Source organism: Eptatretus burgeri, chromosome 2 (assembly GCF_056783735.1).
Source record: "Eptatretus burgeri isolate ZD-2024b chromosome 2, Ebu_testis_v1, whole genome shotgun sequence".
Lineage (NCBI taxonomy): Eukaryota > Metazoa > Chordata > Myxini > Myxiniformes > Myxinidae > Eptatretus > Eptatretus burgeri.
In genome coordinates, this window is record NC_140962.1 from 6,438,138 (window position 1) to 6,461,121 (window position 22,984).

Genomic DNA, 22,984 nt, shown 5'->3' on the forward strand with positions numbered 1-22,984 from the left:
GAATGTTTGACCTCACTGTGACCTTGACCTTTGACCGATTTTTGACAAATCTAATCAGCGCTAGCCATCACCCTCCTGAATCACGCGGTGTAATTTGACATTGGTAGCTTCTTCCGATCTTGAGTTATCATGTTTTGGATGTTTGACCTCACTGTGACCTTGACCTTTGACCCATTTTGACCAAAATCTAATCAGCGCTAGCCATCACCCTCCTGAATCACGTGGTGTAATTTGACATTGGTAGTGATGTGGAGTTTTTAAACCCACCTTGTTGTGATCGTTGCCTTCCTGAAGGATTCTAACTGGCCGATTGTGGAATCCTATTTGACTTCAGACAGAGTTTAACATTTGTCCGATTTGGTTATAAAATCCTACAAAAAAAACCCAATCGACACTGATAAAACTGATGTCCACACAAGTCCTTCCTTGTGAAACAATTTATTTCCTAATTATACACCATACACTTCTCACCCTTGTACAATGAACTTAAGAATCCCCATTTGATTGCAATATTATTTGGTTCTATTTCATTTATTTTTACTTTAGTTAACAGTTAGACCAACCCGATTCAATTCACTTCTACATTACATCAGAGAGTTTTATTCTAACTTGGTACTTGGTCAGTTCCAAGGAGTACAAGCCACTGAGAAACTATACTTCCTCACGTGCTTGCACTGAAAACAATTTTAGATTTCAAAGCATTTTATACTTTCGTGAGAGAGAGGTTGGGGGATATTCACCCAGACTGTAGACGTGTCCTTTAGACGAAAAGCCACTTCGTACATTTCTAAGCAAAGGTTCATTTATCAGCTCGGTCACTCTGCTCCAGAACAACACATTTCTTATCATTTAGGGCAAAAGTCTTTTGGCCAGAAATGACAGCCAAATCAATTTGCAGCATAAAAGTTACATTTCTGAAACTCCATTTGTTACAATTTAAAATACATTAATATAAATTTTTCCCCCACACTCCCCCATTTTTTTTTTTAAGGAAAATTTGAATAATTTTTCTTGCACATGATTACCATGTCCCATTCCTGAAGGAGAAAAGATTTCCATTATTCAAGTTCAATCAACAATGGCAGCGAGTGCTCATATCAGAAAATGAGTGAGTTTACATTTAATTTATGGCCTGTTCATCAGCATGTGTCACACATTGAAAACATGCTACCCGAAGTCAGAAGATAAACAGGTCAGGGTGTGGATAGAGCAGCACCCAACAGGAAACACAATCGAAGCACTCTTGAGCTGAGGAGATAGTGTGGGCAAGTACAAGTTTAGGCCGGACACTGGGTTGAAGGAGCGCAGTGTGGAACTCCAGGCCTGTCGTACATTGAAGTAAAGTGACCACAGCAAGTTCACGATGTATTTGCAGAGCGGCAATCGAGAGTGTGGCTGAGAACATTCCTCCACGCAAGCACCACACAACGCCGACGTTAAGACTTTGCTCAACCTTCTCCTCAGTGGGTTTTTTTCTTTTCCCACATGACTCCATCTTATCTCCTCATGAAGGGGCATGATCATGTGTTGAATGCTCAATCACCCAAATCTGGGTTCTCCCATCGTCCAATCTTTGTGTGGAAGTTCTTTCCAAACTTCATTTAGATGAAATCGCACATTGCTTCAAACACTGCTTTCAACACGCCGAAACAAACAAAGCATCAATTAAACACCAATCAATAAACGTCATGGGCACATGTAGTTCTACAAGACTAACAAAGATTCTTATGGAAGCATTTAACTTGCATTATATGTCATATCAATATTTTAATCCCTTTTCCTTGTTATTTCCCAAAACAACATGCTAAAATATACAGAAATCCCAGTTGTACGTATACTCAAAACATCCATCTCATTTGCTATTCCCATCGACATTTTAAATCTCTGACATTTCTCCATCTGTCCACTTCTCTCTCACCAAAACAGCAAACATGCTGCCATTTTTTCCAACTCACATAAACAAACCATCTATCACTTCCTCCGACCTCAATTACGAATCCATTTTCCTTTATCAAAACAAATAACTCATTTTAAACAGTTGTACAAAAATTGTCAAATCACTTGTCAAATCTGTCATCAGGTGAATATCATTTAAATTGCAGCTCAAACACTCTGTCTGCACATGCAGCTTCACCCTCCACAATCCTTATCCCAGTCTTGGAAAAGCATCTTAAACTTCAGACTAATAAACATCCAAACTCTCTTAAACAACTTTTTGGTCAAAACAATAAAATATTTCCTTTTAAAATCCATAAATGAAAAATTAAATCTTCAGCATCTATCCAATTAAATCATGAATTTACCTTGACTGAATCGATCAAAGGGTTACACTGGGTTGTTTGCCATTGCCTTCCCACCACAAGTTCAGGTAACCTCAACATTCGCAGACGAATAAAACAATATTTCAACGTCCATCCGAGGGAATCATCAATTATCTGTGAATCGCCCCACGTGCTAAACATCATCAAATCATTAAAATCATTCCAAATCACGTTTCTACATTTAAATCACATTCAGTATATCCACATTCACAATTGTTATTTCACAATTTATTCAAAATCCCGATGGTTGTAAAATAAAACTTCAACACTTTTTCCTAAATGGACTTCACTTTAAACAGATTCAGTCGAGAGGGTGCGCCACAAACACCAAGGAACAAGGAACAGGAAGTTCTCTCCACATCCGGTGGGAAGAAAAGGAAAAAAACTCAGAGTAATGCAAACTGTGGGTTTTGCCTGTCAGTCATGGCTTCAACACATACACTAAACAGCATTGCATCTCATGGACTCGCGTGTGATCACGTGACAAATACCAATCACATTTCTATCTCATCCTCTTGAATCTGCATATGAATCGAATTTCACACCTAAAGCAAAGGCTCGAACAAAGACTCAGTGTAACGATATGCCACCCCCCACAGATCGAGTGGAGGGGGGTCTCACACAGTGTAGTTTGCGACCTTCGTGTGGAAATACAACGCCAAGAATGTATAACATGCCATTTCAAACAGACCCACAGCTCAACTCAGCACGAGTTAAAATATCGTCAAAATCCCAACAGAACACGTTTCATTGCAGTGAATATTGGACTCGCACAAGTTTCATTTTTTACTCTCAGCAACACATGCATTTCAATGCAAATCACCAACCACACTCCCAGCTGGTTTATCGTCTCCTGCACTCTACAAAACGTTTCATGCAAATCATTGCATTTACAAATCCGTAAAACCTCCACACAATATAATATAACAACCTCACTGCCAACAAACTTCCAGTGAGTTCAATGAACAAAAGGTAACTCTTATAACTCTTACAAACAGGTAACTTATAATGTTTATCTATTTTAACCCTATCTCGGCGTCTCAGCCGTGTCCTCGGCCTCTCTCTCACAGCCGGTCCGTATCAATGCAAACATGTGGCATGTCGCTTCATCATGCCCATTTAATTATGCATCTGGCTCCTTAACGAGCCTCTTCTTGTCATCTGACTCTTCTTCTCCAGCACTTTTCTAAAACAACTACAGTACTTATTGTTTACTTTAAAACGGACTCCCTCCGCCGGATCCTCTTCTTTCTTTCAAAATTATCTGACAATGAACTTTTCTTTGTTCGAAATGCGTTACCTGCTGAGAGCGCTCTCCCTTACCTTCGCTCAAGCACTTGTCGTTCCTCCAGGCACTGCCTCCGGCAGATTAAGCACCTCCGGTCACGGGCACCGCACCAACGTCGGTTCGAATCCGAGTCACGGCACCAACTGATGTGGATTTTTTTAAGCCCACCTTGTTGTGATCGTTGTCCTCCTGAAGGATTCTAACTGGCCGATTGTGGAATCCTATTTGACTTCAGACAGAGTTTAACGTTTGTCCGATTTGATTATAAAATCCTACAAAAACCCTATCGACACTGATAAAACTGATGTCCACACAAGTCCTTCTTTGTGAAACAATTTTTTTCCGAATTATACACCATACACTTCTCACCCTCATTCAATGAACTTAAGAATCCCCATTTGATTGCAATATTATTTGGTTCTATTTCATTTATTCTTACTTTAGTTAAGTTAGACCAACCCGATTCAATTCACTTCTACATTACATCAGAGTTTTATTCTAACTTGGTACTTGGTCAGTTCCAAGGAGTACAAGCCACTGAGAAACTATACTTCCTCACGTACTTGCACTGAAAACAATTTTAGATTTCAAAGCATTTTATACTTTCGTGAGAGAGAGGTTGGGGGATATTCAACCAGACTGTACACGTGTCCTTGAGACGAAAAGCCACTTCGTACATTTCTAAGCAAAGGTTCATTTATCAGCTCTGTCACTCTGCTCCAGAACATCACATTTCTTATCATTTAGGGCAAAAGTCTTTTGGCCAGAAATGACAGCCAATTCAATTTGCAGCATAAAAGTTACATTTCTAAAACTCCATTTGTTACAATTTAAAATACATTGATATAAATTTTTCCCCCACAGTAGCTTCTTCCGTTCTCGAGTTATCGTGACTACAAACAAACACACACACACAAACAAACAAACACACACACACACACACACACACACACACACACACACACACACACACACAAACACACAAACAGATGACGGAAGTCATCAATATACTTACGAAATCTTTAGATTTCCAAAGTAACAAACAAGACGACGACGTCGTGCAGAGCATGATTCTTGCAAAATCCATAAACCAAATTTGACCACAAAACAAATTGATGAAAATTGAGAATTGTAGAATATACTACCTTCGTTGTTGACCTTGAGCCAATGTTGACCGCAAAAATAATTGGCTGGTTGAATTCAGTGACCTGAAATATATATCTTCTTCAAATTTCAAGTCAATCGCATGAAAATTGAGGATTTTAGGAAACGCACATGAGTTGTTGAACTTTTGACCTCAAAAACAATAGGCTTCTTCCTTATGACAAACTCGACCATGTGGGGAAGTTTCGTGAAGATCAGTTTAAAATGCCAAAACACTCGTTTGAGTTCGGTGAGGACCCAAAGAGCAAGGATAAGGTCAATCGTTGACCTCTTTGGTGTAAAGCCTGACTGCTCCGGACGCTGGTGCTTGAGCAGATGGTGGCTCACCCTATGAAGAATTATCCTCGCAAAGACCTTGCCCGGCACTGAGAGCAGTATCTCCCCTCAGTAGTTGTTGCTGTCCTGGCGGTCACCCTTCCCTTTCCAGAGAGGGACAAGGTCCCTTTTCCAGTCATTTGGGATGATGCCTGTGCTCCAAACACATCACAGAACTGCTTGCAACGATACCAGTGCAACATTTCCACCAGCCTTGAGAAGTTCAGCATGGTTGCCATAGATCCCTGGGGCTTTACCCCCTTAACCTGATAAACTGCAGACTTCCACAAACGAAGGCAGCTCACAGTTAATTGGAGGATCAGCAATAGGGATAGTTACACCCCTGACATCCAACTCGATAGCCGGTGGGTCTGTCTGGTACAGCCGCTCAAAGTAACCGGCCCAGCTGGCCTTCACTTTGGACTCCTCTGTCGAGTCCCCCACCCTCTGCTCTCGCAGCAGCACACCGAGGGATGGGCTTGGAGGAACGCAATGCACAAATTCTCTGTGAGGAGGACAATAATCACTTGTCCACAGATAATGCTCTACCTCTTCACAGATTCCTCAGACATAGGCCTCCTTGTCCGCCCTCAATGCACGTGCAGTTTTACGTCACAGGTCCCTGAACAGCTCAGCTCTGCGATTAAGCCTGCCTGTGACTCTGGTCAATGGGATTCAGTGTCCCTTGGGAGACAAAGTTCCTCTTTGCCTGACGGCGGGTTCCAAGACATCTACCAGCAGCATCAAGGATAGTAGTCCTGAAGGTACTCCACAATTTTTCAGGATTCCCCACAGCAACCAGACCCCCCCCCAAATCCCCACTCAGCCTATTTGCAAACTCTTCAGCCACCCACTTATCCTTGAGCTTGCCAGCATCCAGCCTTGGCTGGGATGGTACCATTCTCCTGGAATGTAGTTGAAACTTCAAAGATGCTACGACAAGCCTGTGGTCGATATTGAGGAACACAGCACTCCTGTAGACTCTGCAGTTCTGAATCACCCTCCAGTGGCCATTAATGAGCACATGGTCAATCTCCTTTCCACACCACCACCAGCATTGAAATCCCAAGTCCAGCAATGAGCTTGTGGGCACTGAAACCATGAACCAGCCACCCTCAGTCCATAACTATTTGCCAAGTCATGGAACTTAGTGCTATTCTGGTTCACAGTTCTCGAACCATGTGGACCAATAAATGTCTCATAGCCATCCCTATCAGTTCCAATCGATGCATTGAAATCCCCCAAGACTAGAAGAGTGTATCGCCTGGGGCACTGATCAACGACAGACTCGAGCATGGCGTAGAATGCAACTCCTTGTGTCTGGTAACCTTCAGAGCGACCAGACCAGTTATGGATGTAACTGCCTGCCATGGTTTTACCACTGTCCCATCTCTGAAACACAGAGTGCTGCAATACCGATGTTCAAATGCTTGAGCTCAGATGATAACAGAGACGGGTGGTCATCCTCTCTTTGGGACAGGACATTCCAGGCATCCACTTAACAGAACCGCCTCAGGTTAACCCGAGGAGACCGCCATCTGGTGGACAACATTTCAGCACCACCCCGAAACACACAACTGCAATCCAACCCGGGAAGGCTACCCAGTGTTTTTTCTCCTACCATTAAATAGTGGAGGTCCCGAAGACTTTGGCCCAATCCCATAATTGGGTGCTGGTTGAATCCGTAGGCCTTGCGGCACAACTCAAGCCACGGGTGGTATGGACAAACACACACTAGAGAACGGGCATGAATAACTTTAACGTAATCCACATTCAAGGTGCACAATTCATTTATGGTTAAATAAGATGAAAAATGTTATGGTGAGGTGATAGCTTTGTTGAACTGTGCTTCAGGCCACGACTAAAGTACGATGCCCAGGGGTGCTATATTAAAGTTTCAGTCTGTTTGCGGAGTCCCTTGCTGACATACGCCTTGACACAGACCAGTTACGATACCCTGTCCCATCCCTTCCGGAACAGGTGAGGCTATTTATCCAGCTAACCCTGAGCAAGCAATGGGTGTTACCTAACTTGTGTTGCAGGTCACGTTAACTTCCGTCTGCTATTCCGCAGAGGCCACGTGCTGAAGTCTATACACAATATTCACGGAGCATAATTGTGACAACAAGTTTGCATAATTTTGAATCAGGGACCCATTAACTCCTGGGATACAGCCTGGTGTTGGCTTTGTGGTTAGGGTGGCGGCTTGGGATCCTGGGGTCCTGAGTTCAAGCCCCGTTGGGCCGCTGAATTAATACACCAGGAGGTTGACTCAGCCTGTCATCCTTCCGAGGTCGGCAAAATGAGCATCAGTGTACTGGTAAGGGGGACACTGCATCAGCGGAACAGCCGCGTCCCAACCAATGATGCAACCAGCAGCCACAGGCTGCACTCGATAGAGAGAGAGAGAACTCCTGGGATCTTCACTGAAGTTGCATTTGCTGCTTAATTTATTTTCAGGATAGAAAGGAATAATTACTTCCACCACCGAAGGTGAACAAAGGTTATGTTTTCACCTCTGTTTGTTTGGCTTGTCTGTCTGCCTCTGTTTGTGAGCAGGATTAAGGGAAAAAAATGGACATCATCTCTGAAACTGCTCAACGAAAACAATTGAAACTTGGCAAATGTCAACTCCCCATGGGGTATATCGGGTGATAACGCTGACATAATCGGTGAAGTGGTATGTCAGCCATAATTGGTTCACTCTAAATCCTTATCCAAACAATCTGAAACTTCATATATCTGATCTACGACCCGATGTGAGTGAAGAATTAAATTTATGACGTCATTGGTTACGTGATCTGGTGGCCATATTGTGTTGAAAATATAAATATAAAAAAGCTCATCCTCGGAACCGCTTTACAGATCGATGCGAAACTTCGTGCATATGATTGACTGGCCATGGGTGAAGTAGTTTGAATTTTTTTTTTCATATCCAGCTTCATTGACTCAATTTTACCTTGATGTGCACAAAAGTGGTCATTAAATCTCCTAATAATCAATTAAACTGTGTACACTGGCAATGTATGTGACATAATAGGATGCATGGATGACATGGGAATATGGGTCATAAAAGCAGCAGGCCATGATAGTAGCATGTTTTTGTTTGGAATGAGTGTGTGAGGTGAGTCTACATGCTCAACGAGTGCCATTCTAAGTTTTTCCAAATGATTCTTCATAATTGAAAGGTGGGGCCCAAAACGATATTTAGCACTTTAATATTTCAAAAAGGTGTGGATAGGTTGTGACAAAACTTGGTTGATAAGTTGGTTGCGTGACGAGAACAAGCTGATTAGATTTTGGTTCAGGTCCAAATGCAGATCCAGCCTATCATTGGGATAGAAAACCTGAACTGTTCAATCTGGTGAAGGTATGCGCTCTTCTCGTGTTGTTATTGTTATAATACAGGCAAAAGCTGACTTTATCTGAAAACAATCCAAGGAGGAAGGTGAGAATATTACTCAGTAGAAAGTGTAACGGTGGGGAGATTCCTTGCGAGAACCTTAGAACCAGATTTTTTGTTTTTAATACAATATCATGTGAGTCGATGTAATTCCTTGCTTGCACAATTGTTCAGAATTCTGAGCGATTAATTCCCCCCTTACTTCCTGTCGCCCACAGCCTAAATGCCATCTTCATTTGCCTATTTTTTCTTCCAAGCTGAAAGGCAAAGTATACAATGTTGGTCTGATCCAGTGGATTGCCTTGAAAATGTTTTGAGTGTACACCATCACATTATCTCCTCTCTTGTACAAGATGGACAGAATGAAGCTGCAGATTGAAAAGAAGTTTTGACCCACGTGAGCTTTGAAAACGATTTTTTTTGACTATTGTTTAACCCTTTGAACCCTCACGGCCATTTTACCGGCCGCTATTCAAACTTCCATATAACCAAGCGGTTGGTTTACCGGCCACATTCAAACCTCCATATACCCGAGCGGCCAGATTTTTCTCCACGGAGCCCAGGGTGGGGGAGCTGAAATAGTGGGGGCAGATAACAGCAATTTTTGAGAGGAATCGTGCAAATGATGATACAAGCATCAAATTTGGCACATTTATTCTCCAGGGGATTCTAATCAAATCTGCCTGATTGGCCATTTGAAAATCCAAATTTTGAAAAAAAAAAAAAAAAAAAGTCAAGATCACGAATCAATGTTGGATGCTGGCTGAGATTGGTGAATGTTTCAGAAACATCATCAAAGACGTTCCAAGTCTGCCATGCAGTTTTCTTCCCTTTACCGCGGAAGGCAGACACGACGTCACATCCAGTGAACGCATGGAAGTATGGGATCCCTCTAGCTTTCTCAGGCCCTATTGCAGAAACTACCTCATGGACTGGAATCCATCGTGCCTTGGCTCCTTGGCCAAAGGCAATCCACATGTTCTCAAGACCTAGTTCCTGTAAGGATGGCAGTACAGATATTGCTATGACTAGTACATCCGTGTCATTAGTCTTAATGATAATGGACTTGCTCCCATCCGTCGTTGCATCCCTGGCGTATACAAATATATGAGTGCCAGCTTCTTCATGACAACATGGAGACACAGCATCCAGTGACTTCCTTGTGTTGCTAATGGCGTCTTCTCCTTTTGTGACGATGACTGTGCTTGTCGTCTGTGCTTCACACATCTTTTCCGCAAGGAAGTGAAACAGCTCAGTCTTGTTGCTGTCATCTCGAAGAAAGCTTCTCCAGTTACTTGTGGTCTCACTGGTTCCTGTCACTCTTCTTCTGATTCCTTGCCCCCTTTTCGACCTTGCCTCGGACTTCTGACTTGACTTCTTGTACACATCAAACACTACGTCCACCCTCTCGTACCTGGCACCATAGGATTCCTTCCACCTTTGGGATGATGTCTTCTTTAGCATAGTCATCAAATATCTTTGAAGTGCGTGGAGGTAGGGCATTCATAAGTGCTGAGCCATCAATGATGACTGCATCTCCCCTTGGTTCTCTGTCTGGGATGTTCACTTGCGCTTCAAGAATTTCAGCCAGCTGTGACTTCCAATTTTTTTGAAGTTTTTTATTTTTTTTTGTACAAACTTTTCAAAATTTGGATTTTCAAATGGCCAATCGGGCAGATTTGATCAGAAAGCCCTGCAGAACAGAAATGCCAAATTTGATGCTTGTATCATAATTTGCACGATTTTTTTCTACTATCTACTACACTAAAAGTCCAAGGAGCTCAGGGTTCAAAGGGTTAAATACCTGAAAAGCAGGATCGAGAACAAAATGTCACATTCACTTCCCTTCCATAAGTATGTTACAATATCAACTTAGACATGCATAAAAATGCATCATTTTTTAATCACATAGATTGCTTGCATTCTCGGTCACAAGGAAGTTGGGACTAAAACCATGTTTTAAAGGTAATAATTAAAATACGTTGATGGCCTCTTAAGCAAAGTTCAATGCAAAAGGACCTTGTGCCTTGTTCTTTACATTTTTTTATGGGTTTATTTCAGGATCCAAACTGAAAAATGCCACTTTTGAGGATAAAGCTTGGAGAGAAAGGGGTGCTCATTGTTGCTTCCACAATGGAGGAGTTGGAGCAAAAAGGTTTGTAATTGTGTGGTTTGCCATTTGGAGGTGCATGTGTAGGGTATTGTCATGCAAATCGATAATATTGGGTTTGTAAGTAATTATTTTCATTGAACTTGTTGTTTTTATGGTTGAGGTGGTACAGTGAATGAGGTGGTATGGGTTTTTTTTTAACCTCTCATTTGGTCTTTTGCAAAATACATACATTTGAAAGTCAATGCTTCTTTGGGCTCATGGGGCTGTCATCAATTCAAAACTTCTTTTTTTAAAACATTAAATCACTGCATTTTTCAAAAAAGCAGGCATTAACATTTCACCGGAGCAAAATAGGGTCCGATGTAACCTCTTTGTTCCAATACATGGTTAATGTCCAAAAACTCAGCTTCTTTTTGTGGGATCACCACCACCATGATTTCAAAAGCTTGCAGATGCAGAGTACCCCCAACAAAGGATACACTGGATCTATACTACCACACTGCACAATTAATAGGCTCAGTCCCAAGATCGATGCCTTGATGAATTCCATATTTTAAATTCTGTGAGCAGGACACTGGCAGCATCCACAGAGCAATGCTGAGCTTTTGGGAAATACATTTTGCTGAATGTGCTCACGCTCCACCAAAGACTGTGGTAGCGAGGGTTCGGGTGACTGCTGGCACATTCTCATATCGGAAAAACGAGACCCTGTGACTTGCTTGAGCTCTTTTGTCACACTCTTTGAATGCCCGCCATGGCAAGCACAACCTCTAATTTCCCAAAGACTGACCTTATGACCTTAATTGTTAGGGTGGTGGGCTTAGGAATCAAGGATCCTGAATTCACATCACCCTCAACTGTTGAATTAAGACCAGGTGGGGTTGACTCCGCCTGTCATCCTTACAAGGTCGGCAAAATGAGTGCCAGCTTGCTGGTATCCTGTATCGGAGTGGTGACCCGTCCAGGATTGTGCCCAATAGCCAAGGAGACTGCTTAGGCCTAAGTCACATTTGCTCAACGGCGAGGATACGGCGGCCATACGCCCTCTAAATTGACAGAAACGTGCGGCGGCCGCAGAGTTTCTGCGGTGGCCTCAGGATGGCCCTACGCCGTTTGGCTGTATTTTACAGGTCGTAAGGTCGCCGTGGAATTATAATGCGGAGTTATAACTTTTTTCATTTCTACGTTCGCCGTAGCAATTCGACAAGCCGAAAAAAAAAAAACTGGTAAAAAAAGAAGAAGAAATTAACCCATTCGTTACCCTCCGTCTGGCCGCACGTTCGCCTTAGGGGCCCCTGCGGTCCCCCTGCGGTCACCTTGAGGCTACCTTGCGTCTGCCTTGAAAATTATATGGCTGCCGCAGGGCCCCTTAAGGTCACCGTGCGACATCAAATCAAAGACCTACGGCAACCCCACGTTTTCGGTTTCCACAATTTCTAAGACCTAGGCCGAAGTCACATTTGCTCTACGGTGGCCGTACGCCCTCTGAATTGACAGAAACGTGTGGCGGCCGCAGAGTTTCTACGGTGGCCTCAGGGTGGCCCTACGCCTTGTGGCTATATTTTACAGGCCGTAAGGTCACCGTGGAATTATAACGCGGAGTTATAACTTTTTTCATTTCTACGTTCGCCGTAGCAATTCGACAAGCCGAAAAAAAAAAAAACTGGTAAAAAAAAAATTAACCCATTCGTTACCATCCGTCTGGCCGCACGTTCACCTTAGGGCCCCCTGCGGTCGCCTTGCGGGCACCTTGCGTCTGCCTTAAATTCTATGGCCACCGCAGGAACGCCCTAAGGTCACCGTGCGATATCAAATCAAAGATCGTACGGCAACCCCACGTTTTCGGTCTCCACAATTTATAAATACGCCGTGCAGCTCCCCCAAAAATAAAAACCTATGTCACTGCTACATTGTGTGACCGTGGAAATACTGCGGCCGCCGTATAATTGCTGGTGGCCATAGATTTTGGAGACCGCATGGCCGCCGTGGCAAATGTGACTTAGACCTAAATACGCCGTGCGGCTCCCCGAAAAAAAAAAAAAAAAAAACAAACAAAAAAAAAAACATATGTGACTGCTACATTGTTAGACCGTGGTAATACTGCGGCCACCGTATAATTGCTAGTGGCCGTAGATTTTGGAGACCCCACGGCCACCATGGCAAATGTGACCTAGGCCTTAGGCAGCACCAACGCTCTGCACAGAGTATGGTACAAAATGGATGGATGGACCTTTTGACCATGCTTGAGCTGTGGCCAAGTTTGACCAATCAATCAGATGACACCATGCCAGGACCCATGGATGCATTATTTTTTTTTTCCCCCCTCAGCTCTGTCTTTTTGGCTCTTGGTATTGATGAGCATATTTAGGACTTATTTTAAACTCTTGAGAATACCCAAAACTTTCTCCAATATATGTTTCTGTCAAGGGATTGCCCTCTGTGAGTGCACAGATCTGTTTGAAGACTATGATTGTTCTTGTTCTTGCTGTAAACCGTGTAGGTGGGACATCCTACTGCCTCATGGTGTTGTCATTGTATTCAATATTCCGTTGAAAATACATTGTAGTTAAAGCACCTTTGAGTATTGCAGGCTTCTCAAACCAAGGCACTCTTGTTTCATGACAGTCATCACCAAATACATATCCACGTAAACATTTGGTGCATCATGAAAGCATCTTTCTCAAATTTTGTCAGATCATGTTTGTGTGGTATGATTTTGAACAATTTAAAACTGGTTTGATTTTAACGAGTTCAAACAAATTGAGTAGTTGTTCTTCATCTGCATTGTCTTCTTAAATGAAGTCTGTTTAAAAAAATTATTCAAAAAGTACATGATACTGCAAACACATGTACAGATTAGTAAATAAAAAAAATCGTTCCCTATTTTGATGGAATGATAATCTGATTATGAATATTTTTCTTGACTTTTCCAATTGTATCTTATTTATTCCTGTTAGCGAAGGTGAAATTTGGAAACGGCCCATGGGAAATACGTACTGAAGATGGTTGCTTGGTGGACGATGACGAGGTGTTGCGCATACTACCAGAAAATTCGGTGTTGCTTCTGCATAGTTCGAAAGATCCAAGTGAAGGTTTGTAAAAATGAGTCCTTTGTAAAGATGAAACTTTGTGAAAATAAATTTTAATTTGCTGCAAGTAGGAATGCCCCTAAAAGTGGTGTTGCTGCAATACTGTGATTGCAAATGAGGTGAAATCCACCTCTTGTGTGCCCTCACAAAAGAAGTTATTGCATCAATATATCAGGTGTTTATCAAAGCATGGCTTTCTTTGCTCCTGCGTTTTTAACCAAAATCATAAGATCACGATACTTTTGATGTGAATGCTAAAAGTGCTAATTGAAGCTGACAATCAGATCGATTTGCTGGCAAATATGCGATAAACATGCATAAATCAAAGTTCAAGGGGAAATCAAAAAGTAAAGAGATTTTTTTTCTTAAAATTTATTCAGAAAATTCCCTTTACTTATGGATTTACCCTCATCAATAGTCTAAAAAGGGTGATGAAATTTTTATTCTTTAGTACTGTACACTTAATAATGGAGATTTTATTTTTTCAAACCACCTACATTTTTGAAAAGCTTTCAAAATGAAATACTTTTCTGAAAACATACTTCATATTCTTGATCAAAATTCCAGGGGCATAGAAAAGGCCCCTTGATATGGTACGTGCCATGTGGCAAACTCGAGAAAAGAAGGAACATTCCATGGCTTGTGGAAAATGCCAGACGATAGAAAAATATGGCACATTCAAAAAATCTCATGTGCATGCTGAACTACCCTTGTGTTCTTAGGAGGAACCAAGTAATGCTCCAGAAAAGTTCATACAAAAGGGCACCAATTTTTTTTAAACAAATTAATCGCACATGTACATTATCTTATGGGTTTTCGTTTTTAAGGAACGAATAACTTTACATAATGATGGGGTTTAAACTATATATGCAGGGTGCCTATATGTAACCTATGACGTCATAAAATCACACTCATTTCCATGAGGAGTACTTGCTGTGTGCCAAGTTTCAATTTTTTCCTTGGTGCAGTTTCAGAGATAAAGAGGTCAAAAGTTTTTCTGTTTTTCAAATATGGCTGCCACACCACGTGACCTATGACGTCATTATCGTTAACACATTCTACACGAGTAGTCGCACCAATGGTCAAAATTTCATCCCAATCCCACAAGTGGTTGCAGAGAAAAACACGAAAGTTCTGTGCAGACAAACAAACAAACTAATGAAAAATCGTGCTTAGCACGACACTTGGCGAATTAGCCTGAGGAGGGTTTTTCCTTTGGTTTTTTTTTTGTGTGCAACTGGTGGTGCCGTCTGTTAAGTAAACCTGTGTAAGTGACTGTACATCATCGTAGTCGGAAGTAGTACTTTCTTTGTCGCTTGTATATTGCATGATTCCTTGATTGTGTTGTTTGTGTAATATGTGCTTGCTATAATAAATGTCCTTGTGTGCAATGTATCCCGTTCGTCACGTCCTTTCACCCCATTGAAATGCCATCTTGCATCGTGGAATGAGTCGTGGGGTTTAAACACCCGATAAATAATCTGAACCGTCGAGGTCGGCGAAAACGCCGCTCGGTTATCCCTGTAGCACGGAGCGAACTGCTTAAGCGGTTCGTGTCCGAAGCCGACCTGCGGCGTGGTGAAACCCCTCGGTAGGTTACCCACGCGGGTACTTAGGTATATCGACATTCGGCGATTCACCCTATTTCGCATGGGTAGAATGCGGACTGGGTTGTGGTGAGGTTAAACCCCCACCCGTGACTGGCTCCTGGCGGTAGTTCCAGGAGGGTCACGACTGAATTGTCCGTCCAATGGGCGACGCGGCTGCCATTAGAGGTACGCGGCCGATCGCACGCCAGGCGGGCCAGAATTCGTAACTATATATATATATATATATATATATATATATATATATATATATATATATATATATATATATATATATATATATTGTGACGTCCACGGGACTTGAACAGTCCCGCCAACGTAGAATGAGCCGAAACGATGGAGGCGGTTTATTTATTTATAACCCAAACATGGCGGTTCTAATCGCTCTACCGCAAACGGGACGAGGAAGGTGGCACGAGTCACTTTTCACTGAGTTGATGATGTTTATTTGTTTTTACTATTAACCAGAAATAACAAGACTCGGCAAGAAGAGGGATCCGGGGCGATTCGACGGGATGGTGTGGGATTGGGCGTGGGGAAAAACACAGACAATTCCAATGAATATACAGATCTCAAACCCTCTAAGGCGCCAAGCACACACACACACACACACACACACACACACACACACACACACACACACACACACACACACACACACACACACACACACACACACACACACACACACACACACACACACAACGTAGCTATTCCTGGTGGTCAGGCTGGACCGTGGTGTGGATGCAACTGTCCCTGGATCGGCGTCGGACGAGCTGGCCTTGCTCTCGTCAGGGGGGCAGGAGAAACCGTGGTGCTGTCGACCTCCTGATCTTGGCCCAAGTCCGCTCACAGCCGCCAGGGAACCAGTTCTGGCGCCGAGTTGCGAGCAGGAGAGGGAGGCAGGTCCGCCCGCCGTTCGACCCCGTACTCCGAGTCAGCAGAACCCCAGAGCCAACCAAGGTGAGGAACGAGGCTCAGCAAGGCTCCAAGACACGATCAAGAACACGATCGAATCAGCACAACAACAAGGACGCTCTCCGCGCAACAGCCTCCACACCAAAAAAAAAACACGATCGTTTTGTCCCGATCTTCTTCCTCTTCCTTTTCGACCCCGAACAGAACCTTTTTATCCTCCTGTCCTCGTCACTTCCAATCGAGCCGTTTATTGGCCCACCGCCGTCGCCTTCTGCCAATCGTGATCACGGGGCGGAGCCATCCGCTGCACTGTCCTGTGACGTCACGGCCAGTCTCCAGAGAATACCAAAAGGGGTTTACGCAGACACACTTACCCTATCCCGTGTCCCTATCTAATTACGTGACAATTATCATTTCCCCCCTTGAAGAAATGAACATTTACTGGACAACTTATCACCACTGAATTGCTACTTATTACATCGAGATCCTGGTAAACTCGAACAGCATGGCATACCTAATTAAACATCCTAATTACCCTTTGAATGCATACCCCCCCCCCTCAAACGTAACAATATATATATATATATATATATATATATATATATATATATATATATATATATGTTGCGAAAGACACTAATGCAACCTGTTCATCCAAGCTGTGTAAGTGGAGCACACAGCAGGCTCAGTCCCGTTATTTTTTAGACAGACCTCGAATGTTCCAAGTTGGTGTTGAATTTATCTAACATTTATTTACTCTGTTTCGGCAGTGAAAATCATGTGGCCAAGCAATTTTGAAGGCTACCCGTTTCCAATGTCTGACATACTTGCCAATCCAAATGGGCGATCTCAGAGGGAAATTGACCACGAGCGGCAGAGAGTCGTGCGGCGGGTGATGGACAACTTGATCTCTTTGTCTTTGGAGATGGGTGTGGGAAGACCAGGGGAGAGCCAGATACACAATGAAGCAAGGAAACTGGCTCTTACGTATCCTGTTCTCAGGGATCACAAAAACCTGACTGTTGAAAACAACTATGTAAGTGCTCTACTCTGAGTTGCTTCTTTTTTCTTGATGTTGAGTTTGTACTTGGACACATGAAGGCTGATTGAATTTATCTTGAGAAAACACATGAGATTGTGTGTTCATTCACTTGAGATAGCATTGCTCTCACCACAATTATATCGTGTTGCTTTGTTAATTAGCCCATCCCCCATGCAGCTGGAGATGGTTGTGTGTGCATGTGTCCCCAGGTCCAGGGCATAACTTTTTTATTTTATAATTTGAGCTTTTGTTATCAACTTTTCAACAAACTGTTATTATGATAATATGGAGAAGATTAATTGATAATTGGGTTAAAAGGGCAAAGACTGAATGAAGATAACCCTTTTTAGCTTGTCAGCACATCAAGACAACCAAGTTTTTTTTTTTTCAATTACTTCCCTGTTTCATTATTTATTTACCATTTGAGCTTCAATATTATGCCTGTTTAGGACATAACGTTTTTTTTTTTTGTTTTTTTTTTTAACCATTTGAACTTTTGTCATTAAATTTTCAACAAGCCATTATTATGGGAACACTGATTAATAAGATTTACATTTTTTAAGCTGTTTTCATCACATTTAGTTTGAGTACAAAGCAGATGTGGATGTGCTTTACATTTTGGGATGCTTTCTCGTTGAAATTGTGTTGAGAAAGTACATCCAATAATCCATTGAAGCACAATTATGCAAAATGACCGAGTCCATTGCACAGTTATGCCAATTGTCTTCCTTTATATTTATATCACCACAAGTAAGTGCTGTGGTTTAAAGTAGAGCTCTGTTGATTGAAGCAATGTACATTTGCTGCAGTTGATTGGAAGAACTGTGCAAAAAAAATAAAGTGTGTGTATATATGTATATATATATATATATATATATATATATATATATATTGTTACAGATTTACAGCCGCATTTAGCCGAATCGCGGCCGTACGCCCACCGGATGAGCAATCCAGTCGCAGCTTTCCGGATCAAACGCCGGAATCCAGCTACGGGTGTGTTTTTAAGCACACCACAGCATTGTCAGTACTCTACCCGCATGCTACAGGGTCCGATCGCCGAACTGTCGATTTACCTAATTATTTGTGCGGGAAGGCTACTGAGAAGCTGTACCTCAACGGGAGCTGCTTGGAAACGAGCCACGTACGCAGCTCGCTCCGTTCTGCGGATACCGAGCGGTGTATTTATCGCTCAGCCCCGTTGGACCCAATCACTTTATCGGCTATTAAAAAGCCAGCTATTATTTTGAATGCAATATAATACGGCAGTTCAATTTGAAGGAAAAGGGCGCGACGAACGGGTTAATATTCACACAAGGACATTTATTTATAAAACGACATATATGCAATCATGCAGTCATGTATGCAACCAATGCACGTATACAATCATGCAGTCATGTATGCAACCAATGTACGTATGAGACAGAACACGAGCAAGAAGAACTACAACCGTCTATTATTATTTATTTACATGCACTTAACAGTTCTACTTAAAGACATGGCGCCACAACGTTCATTCAAAACCCCAGAAAGAAAAGGCCCGGGCTCGTAAGCCTTTAATGTTTCTCAGAGCTTGGGAGACCGAAGGAGCTCCGAGAGGCCGCGCTGGTTACCTGCCACCTTCCTGGTGACTCGCTGGGTGCTCCTTGGTGTCCCGTCCACACGGCAGCTGGCGTGACCGTGGTACGGCCCAGGCCTCGTCGAGCGGATCAATCGATCGGGCCTAGTCGACAACGCCTCAGAGGAACGAATGGGCCTTTGCTCTTTCAGAGTTGATGCTCTCTTAAGAGCCCGTCCGTTCCTCCACGTCGTTTGGACTGTCCCGGGGCCCGATCACCTCGGACCGTTATGCCACTGGTTGGCGACTCCTCTCCGGCCTCTTCCACAGTTCGGCACGGCATGGTAGGCTGCGCTCCAGGCTCCCGTCTCTACAACTCCCTTCCGTCTGCAGACTCCAGACTCCAGGCTGACCCAGCTCCCAACGCGACTCCACACAACTGCCCACCACTGCGCGCTTGGCGTCTCTGCGTGCCTTTATATGCAATCCGTGAGGCATGGTTTGATCTCCGATCCCTCACCTCTGATCCCCCGCTGGCTCCCCCCCTTCGATCTCCTGATCCGATTTTGATGCGAAGCTCGGAGAGAGTAGACGTGGGTGAAATCAACGACCCTGGTGCCAACGAAGGAGAGTGGACGTGGGTGAAATCAACGACCCTGGTGCCAACGAAGGAGAGCAGACGTGGGTGAATTCGCCGTCGCTGGCGCAAAGATGGCGGCGCAATGGAGATGACGGTGAGGCGTTGCTGTTCGTTGTTGCGTAGGTTGTGAGGGGATGTCATGGTGGTTGTTGTGGAGATGGTTGATGAGAGCGATGTTGGTGGTGGAGGTAGTTGTTGTGAAGCGGTTGGTCTAAAATAAAGATAGTAAAAGAAAAACGGCTACCTGAAAGATCACATCCCTTAGGCCTCGGTGGGAAAATCTATCTGAACACAAACTTATCGACATAACTGATCTAAGGACCTATATGTGCTCTGTGAATTTCCACAACCGTAACAATATATACAGGGTGTCCCAAGAAATTTTGTACTCACTCTTTAAATGATAATATATGCGTTGTTTATTGACTTAGAAACAAGATGAATGGTTCAATGTATAAATGGATAAATGCATGTTTACAAATGTTCAAACTGACGACCAATCACGTTCCAAACACAGCCGATAACGCGGACCAATGGATTCAACAGCATTACGAATCATTTCATTTGGAACTGCAAGACATTGTCTTTAAATTTCCTCTTTCAGCTCATCGACTGTTGCTGGTTTTGAGCCGTAAACCTTATCTTTGAGATATCCCCATAAAAATAAGTCCATTGGAGTGAGGTCTGGGTAACGCGCAGGGAATTCAACACAACCTCTTCGCCCAATTCATCTGTTTGGAAAAGTTGCTTCGAGATCGGCCCTTACATCACGGTGGTAGTGGGGAGGTGCTCCCTCTTGCTGAAAGTAAATCTCTTCGACATGTGGACCGACGGATTCCTGCTGCAAGTTTAAGTTAACATCCCCAGTGACAGTTTGGTCAAAAAAGAATGGGCCTAGGATGCCCAATGCTGATATCCCACACCACACTGTAACCCCTGGTAAGTTTAAATGGTGTTCCATAGTAACATGCGGATTTTCAGGAGCCCAGTAGGTGCAATTGTGTCGGTTAATTGAGCCAATTAACTTGAAGCTGGCCTCATCGCTCCAAACAATTTTGGATGGAAATGCTGCATCTTCTTCGCATTTGCCCAGGTACCACTCACAAAATTCAGCTCTCCGGTCAGGATCGTCTTCATTTAGAGCATGGATTAATGTTGGAATGTAACTTTTCCAATTAATTCGCTTCAAAATGCGATGGGCGCTTGATTTTGGGATTCCTGTCTCACGAGCCATTTGTCGTACAGATTTCCGTGGGGATCGGTGGAGGGTTTCCATCAATTGATTTTCCTTTGCGGGGGTGGTTGATGACCGTGGTCTTCCTGAACGCTCCTTATGGACGTCATGCACAGCTCCATCTGTTTCAAACTTATTGTGGATGCGAGCAATAGTGCGTCGCGTTGGTGGATCTTTGTGAAAATGTCTTCTAAATTGTCTTTGCACTTCCATGATGTTTTCATGCTTCCAGTAGCACTTTATGATAAATTTTCTTTCTTCAAAACCTAGTCGTAGTTCTGCCATTATTATGGTCAATTTGATCTGAAAATAAATGAAAAATTTAATAACTTATGAGGAGCCAAAATGTGAGTACATTTTTTTTGGGACACACTGTATATATATATATATATATATATATATATATATATATATATATATATATATATATATATATATATATATATATATATATGTATATATATATATGTATATATATATATATATATTGTTACGAATTTCGCCCGCCCGGCGTGCGATCGGCCACGTAACTCTAATAGCAGCCGCGTCGCCCACCGGACAGACAATTCAGTCATGACCCTCCTGGAACTACCGCCAGGAGCCAGTCACGGGTGGGGGTTTAACCTCACCACAACCCAGTCCGCATTCTACCCACGCGAAATAGGGTGAATCGCCGAATGTCGATATACCGAAGTACCCGCGCGGGTAGCGCACCGAGGAGTTGTACCACGCCGCAGGTCGGCTCCGGACACGAACCGCTTAAGCGGCTCGTTCCATGCTAAGGGATAACCGAGCGGAGTTATCGCCCACCTCGACAGTTCAGATTACTTGCTGGGTGTCTAAACCCACTACCAATCCCTTCCGTGATGCAAGATGGCACTTTCAAACGAAGGAAAGGACACAACGAAACGGGTCACAATTTAACAAGCACTTTTATTTCACACACACACAAGGCAAGCACGTATTCACAGCCATACAGTAAGAATGCACATATAACAGTCAAAGCAATGAAAGCAACGCAGAGCTACAACCGAGTAAAGCAATGTACAAGCACTTATTCAGGTTTACTTAAAAGACTGGCGCCACACACACATTTACACAAAAAGCAAATAAAAGCCACCCTCATAGGCAAGGGGGCAGACAGGTCCGTGGACCAAATGTACGTGGGACCCAGGGTGAGCATCCAGGTCCACGAGACCGAAGGGGTCTTACCCGCGCCCTCGTGGCGCGATGGCGGGCTTGCTGCAATGTCAGCGTACGTGCCTGACTCCGTGCCCCTGGCGTGGTCGGTGAGCTCCTTTAGGCGTGCGTTGCGCAGGCGTGTGTTGGTTGGTCGACACCACGGTTGGGGTGGCGAACGGACGGGGTTACCGCTGCTATCTCAGCGCGGATGGGGGGAATTGTTGATGCTCAGGGTGGAGAGAGGGGAATGGCGGACGCTCCATCCCGCTAGCGGGGCCTTGGGACCGCACCGACTCCGGCGAACTCTCGCCCCTGAGTCCTCTTCCGCGTCCCTACTTCACTCCGCTCCTCGTCCCTCGACCTCAACTCCGAGCTCCGTCCCCTTCGCCGTCCGATTCCCGCAAACACACGACTCAGCCTCCACGACTTCGACCACGATGCAACAACAACAACCTCGACAACGACCTCCATCTTCACTCGACCAGCCAGCCGTGAGTTGCCTTGTGCTCACGTCTTTATAGATCGGGGGAGGAGCGTGTATGTAAATTCGCGGATCAAAACTCGCTTGGAGGCAGGGCCACGCCACCCGATGTTCAGCCATTGGTCGGGCAAAAAGGGGGCGTGAGCCTCTCTTGATCCGAATTTCCTCTGAAAAGGAATCCACATGCATCGCGCTTGGGGGCGGGGCCACACCGCCCGATGCTCGCCCATTGGACGGAAGAAAAGGGGGCGTGAACCTCCCCTGATCCGATTTCCTCTCCCGTAAAGGCATCCATTTGTACTCACGGCTCGACGCGTTCGGCAACAATCACCGACCGGGCCCTGGACAGCACGACGTTCAGTGTTGATAGGTGGTGTGGTTGATGGTTGTGGAAGGAGACAGGCGAAGGTGGTGGGGGGTTTGCTCTGGTGGTTTGGTTGTTGGCGGGCGATTGGTCCAAAACAATGATAGATAAAGAAAAATGGCTTACTCAAAGCGTCGTAGCCCGGATGAATCACACATATTCCCTCTAAACAATGGGTGTGGACTAACTACACATGAACTTATCGATATATCTAACTTGAGGACCTTTCTGGTGTATTGCAAATTTCCACAGCCGTAACAATATA

General features: G+C 43.8%; 1 protein-coding gene across 4 annotated transcripts in view; it reads left to right on the forward strand.

Moving 5' to 3' along the window:
• The window catches only part of LOC147031317 (uncharacterized), a 29,690-nt gene extending 11,722 nt beyond the window's left edge, over nucleotides 1-17,968 (forward strand). For all 4 annotated transcript variants that reach the window (XM_085861621.1, XM_085861631.1, XM_085861645.1 and 1 more), the window contains exons 2-5: nucleotides 8,710-8,888; nucleotides 10,553-10,646; nucleotides 13,562-13,696; nucleotides 16,989-17,968. In XM_085861621.1, the coding sequence (XP_085717747.1) occupies nucleotides 10,568-10,646; nucleotides 13,562-13,696; nucleotides 16,989-17,272 (498 nt within the window). In that variant the 5' untranslated portion in view covers nucleotides 8,710-8,888; nucleotides 10,553-10,567 and the 3' untranslated portion in view covers nucleotides 17,273-17,968. The remainder of the gene's footprint in view (nucleotides 1-8,709; nucleotides 8,889-10,552; nucleotides 10,647-13,561; nucleotides 13,697-16,988) is intronic.
• Nucleotides 17,969-22,984: the final 5,016 nt, after the last annotated feature.